Source organism: Schistocerca nitens, chromosome 1 (assembly GCF_023898315.1).
Source record: "Schistocerca nitens isolate TAMUIC-IGC-003100 chromosome 1, iqSchNite1.1, whole genome shotgun sequence".
NCBI lineage: Eukaryota > Metazoa > Arthropoda > Insecta > Orthoptera > Acrididae > Schistocerca > Schistocerca nitens.
In genome coordinates, this window is record NC_064614.1 from 54,580,733 (window position 1) to 54,599,714 (window position 18,982).

Below are 18,982 nucleotides of genomic sequence, written 5' to 3' on the forward strand. Positions count from 1 at the left end.
CAGAATAGAAGGAGTGAGCCATGAGGAAACTCTTCAGTTTAGACTTAAAAGTGTTTGGGCTACTGCTAAGGTTTTTGAGTTCTTGTGGTAGCTTATTGAAAATGGATGCAGCAGAATACTGCACTCCTTTCTGCACAAGAGTCAAGGAAGTGCATTCCACATGCAGATTTGATTTCTGCCTAGTATTAACTGAGTGAAAGCTGCTAACTCTTGGGAATAAGCTAATATTGCTAACAACAAACGACATTAAAGAAAATACATACTGTGAGGGCAATGTCAAAATTCCCAGACTATTGAATAGGGGTCGACAAGAGGTTTTCGAACTTACACCATACATAGCTCGAACAGCCCATTTTTGAGCCAAAAATACCCTTTTTGAATCAGAAGAATTACCGCAAAAAATAATACCATATGACATAAGCGTATGAAAATATGCGAAGTATACTACTTTTCGTGTTGAAATGTCACTTATTTCAGATACTGTTCTAATGGTAAATAAAGCGGCATTTAGTTTCTGAACAAGATCCTGAACATGGGCTTTCCACAACAGCTTACTATCTATCCATACGCCTAGGAACTTGAACTGTTTCATCTCGCTTATAACATGCCCATTCTGTCTGATTAAAATGTCAGTTCTTGTTGAATTGTGAGTTAGAAACTGTAAAAACTGAGTCTTACTGTGATTTAGCATCAAATTATTTTCCACAAGCCACGAACTTATATCATGAACTACATTATTTGATAATGTTTCAATATTACACACAAGATCCTTCACTACCAAGGTGGTGTCATCAGCAAACAGAAATATTTTTGAATCACCTGTAATACTAGAAGGCATATCATTTATATAAATAAGAAACAGCAGTGGCCCCAGCACCGACCCTTGGGGAACGCCCCATTTAACAGTGCCCCATTGGGACTGAACATCATTACCACTCTCAATATTGCGGAGGATTACCTTCTGCTTTCTGTTCTTAAAGTAGGAGGCGAACCAACTGTAAGCTACTCCCCTTACTCCATAATGTTCCAACTTCTGCAGTAATATTTTGTGGTCAACACAGTCAAAAGCCTTCGTTAAATCAAAGAAAACACCTAACGTTCGCAACCTTTTATTTAATCTGTCCAAAACCTCACAGAGAAAAGAGACTATAGCATTTTCAGTTGTTAAGCCATTTCTAAAACCAAACTGTACATTTGACAGCAAATTATGTGAATTTAAATGCTGCAGTAACCTTGTATATACAACCCTCTCGATAACTTTAGCAAACACCGATGGCATAGAAATAGGTCTATAATTGTCAACATCATCCCTGTCTCCCTTTTTATAAAGTGGCTTCACTACCGAGTACTTTAATCGGTCAGGAAACCGACCACTCCTAAAGGAAAAGTTACAGATATGGCTAAGTACTGAGCTAACATACGTGGAACAATACTTCAGTATTCTGCTAGATACCCCGTCATATCCATGAGAGTTCTTGGTCTTTAGTGATTTAATTATTAACTCAATCTCCCTCTTGTCAGTATCATGGAGGAGCATTTCAGGTAACAGTCTCGGAACACTTTTTTCTAAGAGCGCTATATGATTCCCTGATGGGACTAGGTTTCTATTTAGTTCACCTGCTATATTCAGAAAGTGATTATTAAGTACTGTACATATATGCGACTTATCAGTAACACGGACATCCCCACTATGCACTGATTCTATATTCTCCATCTGTCTCTGCAGACCAGCCACTTCCTTTACGACTGACCATATGGTTTTAATTTTATCCTGAGACTTAGCTATTCTATCTGCATACCACATACTTTTTGCCTTCCCAATAACTTTTTTAAGCACCTTACAATACTGTTTGTAATGGGCTGCTGCATTTAGATTGTGACTGTTTCTAACGTTCTGATATAATTGCCACTTTGTTCTACAAGATATTCTTATCCCTTTAGTCAGCCACCCAGGCTGCCTGTTTGTGCTAGTACCCTGTTTTGAACGTTCTAACGGAAAGCAACTTTCAAAGAGCACGAGAAAAGTCTTGAGGAAAGCATTATATTTATCGTCTACTGTATCAGCACTATAAACATCTTGCCACTCTTGTTCCTTGATAAGGTTTACAAAAGTCTGTACAGCAACTGGATCAGCTTTCCTAAAAAGTTGGTAACTATATTTAACATGTGTTGCAGCAAAAAAATCTTTTAGACTTAAAATTTGTGCATCATGATCTGAAAGGCCATTCACCTTTTTGCTAACAGAATGCCCTTCTAATAATGACGAATGAACAAAAATATTGTCTATGGTTGTTCTACTGTTCCCTTGCACTCTCGTTGGAAAGAATACGGTTTGCATAAGATCATATGAATTAAGGAGGTCTACCAGCATCCTTTTCCTTGCACAATCACTTATACAATTAATATTGAAGTCACCACATATAACTAACTTTTTGTATTTCCTATAAAGTGAACCAAGAACCTCCTCTAGCTTTAGCAAAAATGTTGTGAAATCGGAGTCTGGGGATCTATAAATAACAACAGTAAGAAGTTTAGCTCCACTAAATTTAACCACACCTGCACAACATTCAAACACCTTTTCAGTGCAGTACTTTGAAACATCAATTGACTCAAATGGGATACCGTTTTTCACATACATGGCTACTCCCCCACACCGCAAAGAGCTCCTAGAAAAGCTGCCAGCCAACCTGTATCCTGGTAAAGGAAGCCTCTAAATTATCTCCTTATTTGAGAAGTGTTCAGATATACCAATAATTTCAGAGTCAACATCTATAAGCAGTTCACTAACTTTATCTCTAATACCTTGTACACTCCTGGAAATTGAAATAAGAACACCGTGAATTCATTGTCCCAGGAAGGGGAAACTTTATTGACACATTCCTGGGGTCAGATAAATCACATGATCACACTGACAGAACCACAGGCACATAGACACAGGCAACAGAGCATGCACAATATCGGCACTAGTACAGTGTATATCCACCTTTCGCAGCAATGCAGTCTGCTATTCTCCCATGGAGACGATCGTAGAGATGCTGGATGTAGTCCTGTGGAACGGCTTGCCATGCCATTTCCACCTGGCGCCTCAGTTGGACCAGCGTTCGTGCTGGACGTGCAGACCGCGTGAGACTTCATCCAGTCCCAAACATGCTCAATGGGGGACAGATCCGGAGATCTTGCTGGCCAGGGTAGTTGACTTACACCTTCTAGAGCACGTTGGGTGGCACGGGATACATGCGGACGTGCATTGTCCTGTTGGAACAGCAAGTTCCCTTGCCGGTCTAGGAATGGTAGAACGATGGGTTCGATGACGGTTTGGATGTACCGTGCACTATTCAGTGTCCCCTCGACGATCACCAGTGGTGTACGGCCAGTGTAGGAGATCGCTCCCCACACCATGATGCCGGGTGTTGGCCCTGTGTGCCTCGGTCGTATGCAGTCCTGATTGTGGCGCTCACCTGAACGGCGCCAAACACGCATACGACCATCATTGGCACCAAGGCAGAAGCGACTCTCATCGCTGAAGACGACACGTCTCCATTCGTCCCTCCATTCACGCCTGTCGCGACACCACTGGAGGCGGGCTGCACGATGTTGGGGCGTGAGCGGAAGACGGCCTAACGGTGTGCGGGACCGTAGCCCAGCTTCATGGAGACGGTTGCGAATGGTCCTCGCCGATACCCCAGGAGCAACAGTGTCCCTAATTTGCTGGGAAGTGGCGGTGCGGTCCCCTACGGCACTGCGTAGGATCCTACGGTCTTGGCGTGCATCCGTGCGTCGCTGTGGTCCGGTCCCAGGTCGACGGGCACGTGCACCTTCCGCCGACCACTGGCGACAACATCGATGTACTGTGGAGACCTCACGCCCCACGTGTTGAGCAATTCGGCGGTACGTCCACCCGGCCTCCCGCATGCCCACTATACGCCCTCGCTCAAAGTCCGTCAACTGCACATACGGTTCACGTCCACGCTGTCGCGGCATGCTACCAGTGTTAAAGACTGCGATGGAGCTCCGTATGCCACGGCAAACTGGCTGACACTGACGGCGGCGGTGCACAAATGCTGCGCAGCTAGCGCCATTCGACGGCCAACACCGCGGGTCCTGGTGTGTCCGCTGTGCCGTGCGTGTGATCATTGCTTGTACAGCCCTCTCGCAGTGTCCGGAGCAAGTATGGTGGGTCTGACACACCGGTGTCAATGTGTTCTTTTTTCCATTTCCAGGAGTGTATATTTTGATGAAATATACTAATTCCCTCATTAATCGGATACCCAAGCTTTAGAAAGTGGTTTCTTTGTTAGAGAGACTTCCCTTAAGCAGGAATACCTATCAGCTGACTTCAATCTAAAAAAGGTACAGCTCTAACACCCACAACTACCGGAATTTTCCCATGAGTGATCCCACCACCCCCACCTATGCTGTCACCTATAAGTTTTGCCAACCTCCTCTTCCCATACCTGTTGAGATGCAGGCCATGTCTAGTGAAACCCGTCCTGCTGATAGACTCCACCGACACCACTGAAATGTGACTCATGCCTTCTGTCATCAGCGCACCCCCAAGTCTCATGTTATTACGCCTGACGGCTGTATCAAGATGAGGCCGATCGTGACGCTGAAACAGTTCCACGAAATGCACATTCGTGTTGCCAGTCTGAGTGGCTATCTTTTCCAGGTCACCATCTATGTCATACTCCCCATCCCTATCAATACTATTACCAGCCCCACCCACAATCACTACCTGATCCTCTTTAGTAAAATCCCTACATAACCCCCCTATGTTAAAAGTCACCTGAGCCAATCCTGCATTAGGCTTCACAATGCTGTTGACCTGGTACTCACTCCCCAAAAATTCCTGCAACTGCTGGCCTACACCTCTACCATGAGAACTACCTAACAGCAGAACCTTCTTCTTTCTCTTAGACTTTGCAACTGTCCTAGCCACCGTAACTGCTGCATACTTCCTACATCTACAGCTACTAGAGATTCCTCTCCACTAGACTCTGACAGTTGGTCATCTCTATTACAAACACCAATAGTAAAACTATCTGAAAATCTCCTTCTCCTAGCAGATCTCTTGCCAACAGCCAGCTCCCATTCCCCAACCCCCTTCTCCCTCCTCATCCTATCTAGCTCCTCCTGTGCGTTTTTCAACTGCACCTGAAGGGCACAGATCTTACGCTCCTGCTCCTCTATCAACTTACTCTTGCTACATAACCTGCAGTTCCAGGAGAGGATCTCACCAGAATGCCCACTGGCTTCCCCACTGCATTCCCCCCAGTGAAAATACTTCGAACAAGTCTCACACCGCAATCCACTGCTCACGAACCTACGGCAAAGCCCACACTTCTCACTCATGGTAAAATTTTACAATTATTGAAACAAGAAAACAACTTTATCTAAGTTCCGCTACTACAATAAGATGATGTTAAAAACTGACTACAATAATCACAAACTTGCTCTACAAGGGAAGTAACTACTATTATTGACAGTATTAATCAACAACAAATGAGAATATAACAAAATACTAACACAGAAAGAAAATCAAACGTCTAATGACAGTAATGAAACTGAAAGTAGTTCGCAAAAATTTCTTCTGAAGTTATTTCACCGGAAAACACCAAGAACACCGGTTGAAGACTACTAAAGTTCCTAAATAAACTACTATACACAAACAATTAATTAGTACTTAGCTTTCGATGCGCCGCTACAGCTGCAACTGGTCAGCGCGGAATGTAAACACGGGTAAGAGGTTAAGTTGCTCGATACGAAACACTCACAACACAAGAAATGCAGAGGTGAATGAAGAAACCACTAATAAGTCACTTATATAGTAAATATTATCACAAAAACAGTTAAAATATATATCTGAAACCTAAAAATAGATGAAAACTTAGAGAGCGATCTCACACGCAGTCACGCACTTATGACGTCACACCAAAGATCTTTGTATTCTATATATGTCAGGTGAAATTTTTATTCTACATCTAACATGTGTGTCACTTGGTGTTCTATTTGTGCTTGTTCTGGCGGCTATCTTAAGATTTAGTTTTCCTCTGATTGTTTAATTGATGCATGTTGTTCTTGGTTTGTTTGCTCTGGGATGTTTGATTCCATTACTGTATTTTCTTCTTCTTCTGACTGTACATTATTTTGTTCCAGTATTTGTTGTACTTGTTGTTTGATGTTTTCTAATTCTGACTGGGGTATCCTGTTATTTTTGATTATTATGCAGATCTGCTCAGCTAGTCGTTTTTCTGTTAAAAATTTTAATTCTGGGTATCTGGTAATAAATGTTGTGTATACTTGTGATCTGTATCCAGTTGTGTTGGTTCCTAAGTTTGTTGTTTGCAGAACATGAGGTGTCGGTTAAATTCATCCTACCATCTCATCCTCTGCCTTTGTTTTCCTTCTACAGTGGTTGCAGGAAGCATATCCTGCAAAACATCTCTATTTGGATTTAAATCATTTTCCGTGTGGCTAGCAGTGTCGTTACCATTGTGGACGGGCATAGGGTTCAAGCGTCATCCCCGACCATGACTGTGGTTGTCCGAGGCTTCATTAGTTCTGTCCTGAACCAACTAATCACACTAAAAGGGGGGGTTAGCCCTATTAGTGGTTTGTTCTTTTCGTCGCCTTTTACGATTGGCAGAACATACCGGAGGCCTATTCTTTTCTCGGGCCTCCACGGGGTTTATTATTATTATTATTGAACTGATATCCAAATGTGTTCTCTTTGGATATAAAATGAGGAAGGCTTGATAACTTTCAAATCTCCCACTTCATTGTACCTGCACAAGCTGAGAACAAGATGCCATTGTCAGTCGTCATCATAATTGTAACATTACAGTAATGGCTGTGTCTGCAATTGGGGGGGGGGGGGGGGGTGCGAGGGGGGGGGGGGACGACGACAGCTGTGGTGCTCCAAGAACGCATTGCACTCTCGTCTTTGAAAGGGACGTACTTTTTCATGCAGAAGAAAACCCAATGATGAGTACTCAAAACACTGCCCATGCTTTGATCTCCTGTAGAGCATACATGTCAATGCTCACTGTCTGTGCACATAGAATTAAGTAGGGCATATGACAGTGACCTTTTCTTCAAACTTACTTTATATAAAAATTGTACGTTTCTGGACATGGGTTTCTTATCAGAACTTTCAACTAAGTCCCCTCTATAACCCATTGTTGTTGTTGTGGTCTTCAGTCCTGAGACTGGTTTGATGCAGCTCTCCATGCTACTCTGTCCTGTGCAAGCTTCTTCATCTCCCAGTACCTACTGCAACCTACATCATCCTGAATCTGCTTAGTGTATTCATCTCTTGGTCTCCCCCTACGATTTTTACCCTCCACGCTGCCCTCCAATACTAAATTGGTGATCCTTTGATGCCTCAAAACATGTCCTACCAACCGATCCCTTCTTCTGGTCAAGTTGTGCCACAAACTCCTCTTTTCCCCAATCCTATTCAGTACCTCCTCATTAGTTACGTGATCTACCCATCTAATCTTCAGCATTCTTCTGTAGCACCACATTTCGAAAGCTTCTATTCTCTTCTTGTCCAAACTATTTACCGTCCATGTTTCACTTCCATACATGGCTACACTCCATACAAATACTTTCAGAAACGACTTCCTGACACTTAAATCTATACTCGATGTTAACAAATTCCTCTTCTTCAGAAACGCTTTCCTTGCCATTGCCAGTCTACATTTTATATCCTCTCTACTTCGACAATCATCAGTTATTTTTCTCCCCAAGTAGCAAAACTCCTTGACTACTTTAAGCGTCTCATTAAATCTAATACCCTCAGCATCACCCGACTTAATTTGACTACATTCCATTATCCTCGTTTTGCTTTTGTTGATGTTCATCTTATATCCTCCTTTCAAGACACCATCCATTCCGTTCAACTGCTCTTCCAACTCCTTTGCTGTCTCTGACAGAATTACAATGTCATTGGCGAACCTCAAAGTTTTTATTTCTTCTCCATGGATTTTAATACCTACTCCGAATTTTTCTTTTGTTTCCTTTACTGCTTGCTCAATATACAGATTGAATAACATCGGGGAGAGGCTACAACCCTGTCTCATTCCCTTCCCAACCACTGCTTCTCTTTCACGTCCCTCGACTCTTATAACTGCCATCTGGTTTCTGTACAAATTGTAAATAGCCTTTCGCTCCCTGTATTTTACCCCTGCCACATTTAGAATTTGAAAGAGAGTATTCCAGTCAACATTGTCAAAAGCTTTCTCTAAGTCTACAAATGCTAGAAACGTAAGTTTGCCTTTCCTTAATCTTTCTTCTAAGATAAGTCGTAAGGTCAGTATTGCCTCACGTGTTCCAGTATTTCTACGGAATCCAAACTGATCTTCCCTGAGGTCGGCTTCTACTAGTTTTTCCATTCGTCTGTAAACAATTCGTGTTAGTATTTTGCAGCTGTGGCTTATTAAACTGATTGTTCGGTAATTCTCACATCTGTCAACACCTGCTTTCTTTGGGATTGGAATTACTATATTCTTCTTGAAGTCTGAGGGTATTTTGCCTGTTTCATACATCTTGCTCACCAGATGGTAGAGTTTTGTCAGGACTGGCTCTCCCAAGGCCGTCAGTAGTTCCAATGGAATGTTGTCTACTCCGGGGGCCTTGTTTCGACTCAGGTCTTTCAGTGCTCTGTCAAACTCTTCACGCAGTATCGTATCTCCCATTTCATCTTCATCTACATCCTCTTCCATTTCCATAATATTGTCCTCAAGTACATCGCCCTTGTATAGACCCTCTACATACTCCCACCTTTCTGCTTTCCCTTCTTTGCTTAGAACTGGGTTTCCATCTGAGCTCTTGATGTTCATACAAGTGGTTCTCTTATCTCCAAAGGTCTCTTTAATTTTCCTGTAGGCAGTATCTATCTTACCCCTAGTGAGATAAGCCTCTACATCCTTACATTTGTCCTCTAGCCATCCCTGCTTAGCCATTTTGCACTTCCTGTCGATCTCATTTTTGAGACGTTTGTATTCCTTTTTGCCTGCTTCATTTACTGCATTTTTATATTTTCTCCTTTCATCAATTAAATTCAATATTTCTTCTGTTACCCAAGGATTTCTACTAGCCCTCGTCTGCCTTCACTACTTCATCCCTCAAAGCTACCCATTCTTCTTCTACTGTATTTCTTTGCCCCATTCCTGTCAATTGTTCCCTTATGCTCTCCCTGAAACTCTGTACAACCTCTGGTTCTTTCAGTTTATCCAGGTCCCATCTCCTTAAATTCCCACCTTTTTGCAGTTTCTTCAGTTTTAATCTACAGGTCATAACCAATAGATTGTGGTCAGAGTCCACATCTGCACCTGGAAATGTCTTACAATTTAAAACCTGGTTCCTAAATCTCTGTCTTACCATTATATAATCTATCTGATACCTTTTAGTATCTCCAGGGTTCTTCCATGTATACAACCTTCTATCATGATTCTTGAACCAAGTGTTAGCTATGATTAAGTTGTGCTCTGTCCAAAATTCTACCAGGCGGCTTCCTCTTTCATTTCTTAGCCCCAATCCATATTCACCTACTACGTTTCCTTCTCTCCCTTTTCCTACACTCGAATTCCAGTCACCTATGACTATTAAATTTTCGGCTCCCTTCACTATCTGAATGATTTCTTTTATTTCATCATACATTTCTTCAATTTCTTCGTCATCTGCAGAGCTAGTTGGCATATAAACTTGTACTACTGTAGTAGGTGTGGGCTTCGTATCTATCTTGACCACAATAATGCGTTCACTAAGCTGTTTGTAGTAGCGTACCCGCATTCCTATTTTCCTATTCATTATTAAACCTACTCCTGCATTACCCCTATTTGACTGTGTTTATAACCCTGTAGTCACCTGACCAGAAGTCTTGTTCCTCCTGCCACCGAACTTCACTAATTCCCACTATATCTAACTTTAACCTATCCATTTCCCTTTTCAAATTTTCTAACCTACCTGCCCGATTAAGGGACCTGACATTCCACGCTCTGATCCGTAGAACGCCAGTTTTCTTTCTCCTGATAACGACATCCTCTTGAGTAGTCCCCGCCCGGAGATCCGAATGGGGGATTATTTTACCTCTGGAATATTTTACCCAAGAGGACACCATCATCATTTAATCATACAGTAAAGCTGCATGCCCTCGGGAAAAATTACGGCCGTAGTTTCCCCTTGCTTTCAGCCGTTCGCAGTACCAGCACAGCAAGGCCGTTTTGGTTGTTGTTACAAGGCCAGATCAGTCAATCATCCAGACTGTTGCCCTTGCAACTACTGAAAAGGCTGCTGCCCCTCTTCAGGAACCACATGTTTGTCTGGCCTCTCAACAGATACCCCTCCATTGTGGTTGTACCTACGGTACGGCTATCTGTATCGCTGAGGCACGCAAGCCTCCCCACCAACGGCAAGGTCCATGGTTCATGGGGGGCTATAACCCATACAAGCCCGTAATGGGAATTGTGTAACACCCTTTATAACCAGAACAGTAGTGGCCATATCACACTTTGAAGTGGTGTACTAGCAGTTATTTTTATCCATGAAGACAACACACTAACTAGAATAATGCAATGCTTTCTCAGTCAAGACATACTCTGCCCAGTTGCACACGTGTACAAACCTATCAGGTCAGTGTGATTATAAGCAGTCAGCTTATCAAAAGCTCAGAAAAGTTAAATCCACCTTGTTTTCTCCATCCATTGCTTTATTACGTAAATTTTAGTTGGTTGTGCTGGGTGGTGCTTTCGGAATCCAATTTAAAAAGGTGGTTGTATTTGAACTATGAATATGATCTAGAATGCTGTTGAACGTAAAGATGGTATTACTCAGAAACATATCTGGATCCTTTCACTATGCAGGCATGTACGGCCTGCAGTCTCTACCAATCACTGGAAACAGTTCTCTTCTCAATAGATCTGTTGTATCATACACCAGAAGAGAAAAAGGTCCAGAAGACCAAATACTCTATGTAGCTTACAGACACAGATGCAGTCAGTTTTCCGTAGCAGTTTTTGGTGGTCCCAACATAAGTATGGCTGCATCCTGGCTATTTATAGGTACCAAAGCAGAACACGCGAGAACTACTGCACTTAAACTTCACACATGATATTCCTGGTCAGAATTCCACACTTGCAAAGCAGAAGAGAAGCCACCGTGAATAATTTCTATTCACTTGCAGTTAATTAATGTTTTGCAATATTTCAGCATTGTGTTTGTGGATACCAGTGCCGTGTTCTGTTAGCTGCTGTTAGGAATCCCAGCTGATTATATGATTACAATTTGATTCTGGCTGAGTATCTTATGTTGTACATCAACCATTTGTTTTGTGGAAATATGTATGTAATTTGAGACTATTATGCTACATGACACCAGTAAATTAAAATAAAACCTTAGTTAACAAGAAAATTTTATTATGTCTACAGTTGGCATAGATATGGCAAGAGTCACTGAACCTAGTTGAGCGGTATCAATAATCTGTATTTTTTCAAAGTCCAATGTGTTAGATAAGCATGTGTAAAAGATCTGAATGTACTGCAGATATGTTTACTTCTTTTTATACACTAAATTTATTATAACACTTTTTATTTAAAAATACAAAGTGTTATGCAGTTTTCTCTTAGAGTGCTCGAATCATCTTTATCGCTGATGACATATTATGTACAGTTTGCGGTGATCAGCAGAACAACAGATGATATTTTGGAAAATTCGCTGGAATTTTGCATGAAATGCAAATTGTTTGTTTTCTGCACTAAATGCATATCAACCATCAGCTTCAAAAATCAACTGGTACACTACCGATAACATAAATGCTGTCTGGGAGTACTTACCAGATGCGAAAATTCTGTGAAAACTCTCATGATTCCATAACAAAAGAAAGCTATGAGCTTATATGTGCATTTTGGTAAGAAGGGGCTGATGCAACAGCATGATGTTATGAAATGAGGCTATGCTTTCATTAAGATGATGATGAAATTTGCTGAAGCGTTTTGAGGAGCACAGAAATCAAGTGCATCAAATAATTTTAGAAGATAAAATACTTCCAGCATCGTTTTTGTAATTATGACATAGGGCATCATTGGGAATGTCAAGGAAAGGGTATGTAGGAAAGACAAGTTCTGGAGGCACAGTTATAAAAGAGTAAGCAAGAGCTAAGGTAGTATCACAATTAAAGCAACCTTGCTGAAAAAGGGGGAATTTAAAAAAAAAAAAAAAAAGCAAGATAAGGGGCTAATGAAGTAAATGACGACTTGACTTTAATTGCAGGCATCAGTGTTTTAGATGTGGTATGCATTATTGAGTGGCAATAAACAGATAAGTGGACTTCTGTTACTACACCGTATTTCATATCTCATTTTATGCATGGCATTTTTGTACATCTGTTGTTATGTGCCTACCCACAGTCACATAAACAGCACTTACAAAATTATCTGTTGCTACTCATGTTGCACAATAAAGCTTCATCCTTTACTTTTTGAGACAAGTAGTATTATTAGTCTCCTTTATCCTATTTATCCTTTGGGGGATGGGGGCAACAACTATGGAATCTTTCCTCAAAAGCAATCACCACAAACATCAAGACAACTATCCCACTGGGAGATGAGATGATCAACTCAGCCGTTAATGGATCCACGACAGCACTGACTCTTGCCATTCCTCATCTGACTGAAACCACTGTCCAGTTTCTTCAGGTTGCCAAAGATGCGAAAATCACACAGTGAAAGATCTGGGCTGTACAGAGGATAATTCAGAGTTTCCCAGCCAAATCACTGAAGCATAGCCTTCATCCGATTGGTGGTGAGGAGGCAGATTCATCATGCAACAGGATGCTTCAGTCCAAAAAGATTCTGGGATGTTTTGACTTTATGGCACACTCCAGTTTCTGCAAAGTGCTGTGAACTGATTTTGGTTCCATGCTTGAGGAAGTCGACGAGGAGCAGAGGGCCTCTGCAGTCGAAAGAGGTGGTCATCACAACCTTCCTGGAACTTGCGTAAAGGGAGATGTGACATGTTTCTAATGTTGGGCTTGCCATTTGCTTTTGGGCTGTTGACTGGAATCATCCTATTGGTTGATAATGTCTGCCCCTACACTGCCCCTCAGATGAAGGCTACAATTCAGCAATTTGGTTGGGAAACACATCCCCCATACAGCCCAAATATTTCACTGTGTGATTTTCACATATTTGGGAACCTGAAGAAAGACAAGCATGGGCATTGCTTTCTCTCAGATGAGGAAGTGCAAGAGTGGGTGCAGCTGACCTTCGTGTGCTATGAAACAAGAATTGAGCATTTTGTCTCAAAGTGGGATAAATTTCTTAACATGTGTTGTGATTATTTTTTTAATGGAACTATTCGTTCTTGCCTTCCTATACTGTTAATTGGTTTCCACAGCCACTTATGGATGAGGGAGGACAAAGTTTCACTTAAAAGCCAGATCATTATATGATCTATGATGGTCGAAGTAGAGAGGATATAAAATGTAGACTGGCAATGGCAAGGAAATCGTTTCTGAAGAAGAGAAATTTGTTAACATCGAGTATAGATTTAAGTGTCAGGAAGTCGTTTCTGAAAGTATTTGTATGGAGTGTAGCCATGTATGGAAGTGAAACATGGACGATAACCAGTTTGGACAAGAAGAGAATAGAAGCTTTCGAAATGTGGTGCTACAGAAGAATGCTGAAGATAAGGTGGGTAGATTACGTAACTAATGAGGAGGTATTGAATAGGATTGGGGAGAAGAGAAGTTTGTGGCACAACTTGACTAGAAGAAGGGATCGGTTGGTAGGACATGTTTTGAGGCATCAAGGGATCACAAATTTAGCATTGGAGGGCAGCGTGGAGGGTAAAAATCGTAGAGGGAGACCAAGAGATCAATACACTAAGCAGATTCAGAAGGATGTAGGTTGCAGTAGGTACTGGGAGATGAAGAAGCTTGCACAGGATAGAGTAGCATGGAGAGCTGCATCAAACCAGTCTCAGGACTGAAGACCACAACAACAACAACATTTTACACACATGCCAAATATTGCCAAAGGTGAAATTAATGATGAGTGACAAAGAATCCTGAGGCTGAGCTTCCTCTCAGAAAAATGGAAGCTGCAGGAAGGGGAGGAGGGAGAGAAAAAGAAAGAGAGAAAAAAAGAACAATCCTCTCTGGCAAAGACCAAACAGTACTTATCTCTCAGAATGGGGGGAGGGGGGGGGGGGAGATGTAGAAAGGACAAAACTGTGTGCCGTTCATTAGGCAACTCCAATGAAAACAGCAATGGCTTTACTATACTGTCATTAATTGTTCAAGCCAATTGTAAAGTAAGCAGGATCTATTTAGAAAATGCTGACTACTTGAAAATGAAAGACAAGATTTTAAATTGTGATGTAATTGCCATTTCTTTATTACAAAATTACTATCTGTTTCAGTACTGCAGAGTTTATCACAATATTTGTAAATAATAAACAGTGTATATATTGCAAAAAGCCGTCAATACAAACATACACATGTAACAAGATTTCCCACAAAAGTAAATTATCTCTGAAACAGGAAAATGATTTTCCCTGCTGCTCGTTATAGACACTTAAGAGAATTACAAAAATATTTCAGTATCTAAAAATTTCAACAATTTACATTTGTATATGAGCCTCATGTTCTTCAGGATACTAACAGGAACACATTACTAACAGGCACTTATAACTAGAAGGGATGTCTTGCCTAGTGCTGGTGAAACTAGAAGTAACAACCATAACTGACTGGGAACATGATATTTTTGACCAAACAACATGGCAAAAGACAGGCAACCAATACTGGTGTTTGGATGTGGATGAAAAATGAGTGTCTGATCTATGTATCTTGACTGTGAAGAAATAATGTGATTTACTGTAGCTGCCAAACTATATTGTCCTCTAAAAGCCAAATTCAATTAACTTTCCCATTGTTGTGTTATTTTTCACTTACTGTTGTTATTACACAAGGATATCACTGACTAACTGAGTAACACTGATTCTAACAATGCCAAATTACAAGCATTTCTTGCAGCTCATCAAGCTCTTTTTTGGTGAATGTTATGTTCCCTGTACTTGCAGAATAGTAATTACTGATTTGGTGTCTAATGTCATCCTGCTTACATATTGAAACCTGCATTTTTTTCCCAGCCATAGCAAGACATTCCTATGAAATGCATAGTACAGTCAATAAAAGAATAGATAAAATAAGATAATAAATTTCTGGTTGCTGACAACTTCACAGAGAAAATAATACAATCTTAAAAATTGTGTATGTTTAACATATCAAAACCATTTTCACATACTTAGAAAAATGGCAGCGTCACAAAAATAGTGCAAATAGCAAGACAGCTAGTGAAATGGTACAGTTTCCCATTCTTCTCTGTATATTTCTGAGAGGAAACATACACGAGCACTTTGTAGACTATATCTGAAGCAACAGCAATGGCCACCACTGATTACTATATGACAAATTGTAGCTAAATTTATTTACAACTATCTGATTTCTGTGAGAAATTGTGACAGAGAAATCACAATCAATATGCATAAAATTTCAGTCAAAATTTGTTTCCTTGCACTACAGAGTACTAATTTGTTATTCTGTTGTGGTATTTTAAAGCGCACTGTTGATTCTGATGTTCTAAGGAAGACTATTATTTGAAGGCACAGTAAATATTATTAAGATACGGCAATTTCCTAGAATTCTATCACATTTTTAAACATACTTGACAAGAAGAAAAAGAACGAAATCTGTCTTCACTATATGAATACTTATATACACAAGGCACATAAAACATTAATTCATGGCAAAGAGCACCTTACAAGTGTGTCAAAAGCTATGATACATCAGACTAAATAATGAGACTAGAATTGTGGTACTAGCAAGTTACTTGAATACACAAATTAAATTGCTAAAAGCAGAAAACTTTGAGGTAGGGTCTGCTACATAAAACTAACTTTATTCTGCGAACACACTTTCATGGAGGGGGGGAAAAATAAAAAATGGGAGAAGTAAACAGAGTGTGATTCCTATTGCATTCTGACCATACTGCTTTTGGGTTCATTTTTATGTCATTCACTTTCTTCACATATTAAAACAGTAGTTAACATTACTCATTACAAACAGTTAAAAGGCACTATAACAGGAATATGTATGTGATGTTTTATAAAGCTCATTCTTCCATGGATTGCAAACCACAGAGATAACAGAAACACAGCTCTGCTCAGTGATTGAGGAAGAACACTAACAAGTCTCACTGAAGAAACATTGAAATCATTAAACACATCTATCTTAATTTTAAATCAGTATGGAGCAATCACCGGCAAATGGAAGACATTTGTTAGAACTGAATTCTGTACTTACCAGTACTAGCAACCGACTTACTGCTAGCATTGCTGCTATCTGTAGAAGCAGGCTTCGCTACAGATGAACTACGACGTGATCGAGGTCCTGTAAAGAGTCGCAGCTTGGCACCTTCTGCTCCAGCTACACCTGAACTACTCGGTTGGCCATTAGAATGAACCGAACGGCTTACACTTCCCGACACTGAACAGGGAATTGACGATTTCCTCTGGCGAGAAGGTGTTTCCACAGATCCTTCAGCGAGACGCCCATATCCACCGAGTTTGCGCGGAATGCCAGAGCGGTGTGATGCTGATGGTGGTGGCGTAGCAGCTGGAGCCGGAGGTGGTGATGGTGGGACAGGTCCATGGCTCTCACTGCCACTAGCACTTCCATCTCCGAGGCGACCATACCCTGCACCACTGCCAGCTGGTGGCCTGCGAGGTGGTCGTGGCAGAGATGTTGGAGGAAGGCTGGCTGCACGCTGCTGCTGTGAGCTGCGTCCTTGCTTCTCTAACAGAAGGATCTCTTCAGGACGACCCTGCTCATAGCGTGTGGGCACCAAGCCCTGCAGGAACCCTGATGGCTCAAACAAATGGTGGGGTGAACCTGTTCGCCCTACACCCGCCAATAATGGCTTGGGTAATTTTCCTTTTCGCGGCGTAGTGCCTGTATTAGAGAATCCTGGAAAACAGCAAAGACCTCTCTGGAAAAAAAGAGAAGAAACGGCCGAGAGTTGGGATGGTCCGGGACGGACGATGGTTGGTTAGAGGTTAGTGGCACACCACACATGTATGCAAGGGAAGGTAGGTTAAATAGGTTGGTTTTAAGGAGAGAAACAAAACTTTCCTAAAACAAGCTTGGGTGAGAACATTTTTCTTTGCTAACAGTATAGTAACAAACTGTGATTTGCCGGTCATATTTTCTCTCGTGTTTTGGCAGACAGTTTCAATTTAGCTTTTGCAACGTGTGACTAGAGTCAGCCCAAAGAAACACTGCTACTAAAGTCTTTCATGCGACACTCAGTGTCAACGGAAAGTGTTTGTTTCTTTCCCTGTTATGAACAAAATGATTTTTAAAGCGTAATTGTATTTGCCCAATCCATAGAGTGGCTCCAAATTAGCCTAGTGGGATATCCGTTTCATCAGTATGCATTAATGGGGACTGTAAAACATGAAGAATACCCCAGCTTCCACGTGGTGCATGGGGGTGTCAGTCAGTACAGGCATGGCTCGTGCTGTTGTTGCTGGAGTACTGGTTACTCTTCATGCTTTGATGTCTCTGTTACTGCATAAAGATAAAACGAATATTGCACTAGGCTAATTTCGGATAGCTTCATTGATTGGGCACATAAAATTCCACTTTAAAAATAATTTTGTTTATAACGGAAAACAAAATGACGCTTTCTGTCAACTGTGAACACTGCATGAAAGGCTCCAGTTACATACTGCAAAAACGAAATTGCAAATATCTGCTGAAACTCAAGAGAAAATGCGTCTAAAGACACTTTCGAAAGCGCTGGTATGTTGATAGACACAATAAAATAAAAAATACACACACAAATATTCAAGCTTTCGCAACCCATGGTTGCTTCATCAGCAAAGAGGGAGGGAGAGGGAAAGACGAAAGGATGTGGGTTTTAAGTGAGAGGGTAAGGAGTCATTGCAATCTCGGGAGCGGACAGACCTTAGGGGGAAAAATGACAGGTATACACTCGCACATCCATCCGCACTTTTACAGACACAGGCAGACATATGTAAAGACAAAGAGGTTGGGCAGAGATGTCAGTCGAGGCGGAAGTACAGAGGCAAAGATGTTGTTGAATGACAGGTGAGGTACAAGGGGCGGAAACTCGAAATTAGCGGAGGTTGAGGCCTGGTGGGTAACGGGAAGAGAGAATATATTGAAGGGCAAGTTTCCATCTCCAGAGTTCTGATAGGTTGGTGTCAGTGGGAAGTATCCAGATAACCCAGACGGTGTAACACTGTGCCAAGATGTGCTGGCCGTGCACCATGGCATGTTTAGCCACAGGGTGATCCTCATTATCAACAAACACTGTCTGCCTGTGTCCGTTCATGCGAATGGACAGTTTGTTGCTGGTCATTCCCACATAGAAGGCTTCACAGTGTAGGCATGTCAGTTGGTAAATCACGTGGGTGCTTTCACACGTGGCTCTGCCTTTGATCGTGTACACCTTCCGGGTTCCATTCGCATGAACGGACACAGACAGACAGTGTTTGTTGGTAATGAGGATCACCCTGTGGCTAAACATGCCTTGGTGCACGGCCAGCACATCTTGGCACAGTGTTACACCGTCCGGGTTATCTGGATACTTCCCACTGACACCAACCTATCAGAATTCCCGTTACCCACCAGGCCTCAACCTGCGCTAATTTCAAGTTGCCGCCCCTCGTACCTCACCTGTAATTGAACAACATCTTTGCCTCTGTACTTCCGCCTCGACTGACATCTCTGCCCAACCTCATTGCATTTACATATGTCTGCCTGTGTCTGTCTATGTGCGGATGGATGTGTGTGCGTGTGAGCGTATACCTGTCCTTTTTTCCCCCTAAGGTAAGTCTTTCCGCTCCCGGGATTGGAATGACTCCATACCCGCTCCCTTAAAACCCACATCCTTTC

At 41.7% G+C, this 18,982-nt stretch overlaps 1 protein-coding gene across 2 annotated transcripts in view; it reads right to left on the reverse strand.

Moving 5' to 3' along the window:
* Positions 1-14,371: 14,371 nt before the first annotated feature.
* LOC126241099 (angiomotin-like protein 2) overlaps positions 14,372-18,982 on the reverse strand; it is a 172,985-nt gene continuing 168,374 nt past the window's right edge. For both annotated transcript variants that reach the window (XM_049947978.1, XM_049947977.1), the window contains exon 13: positions 14,372-17,048. In XM_049947978.1, coding sequence (XP_049803935.1) covers positions 16,341-17,048 — 708 coding nt within the window. In that variant the 3' untranslated portion in view covers positions 14,372-16,340. The remainder of the gene's footprint in view (positions 17,049-18,982) is intronic.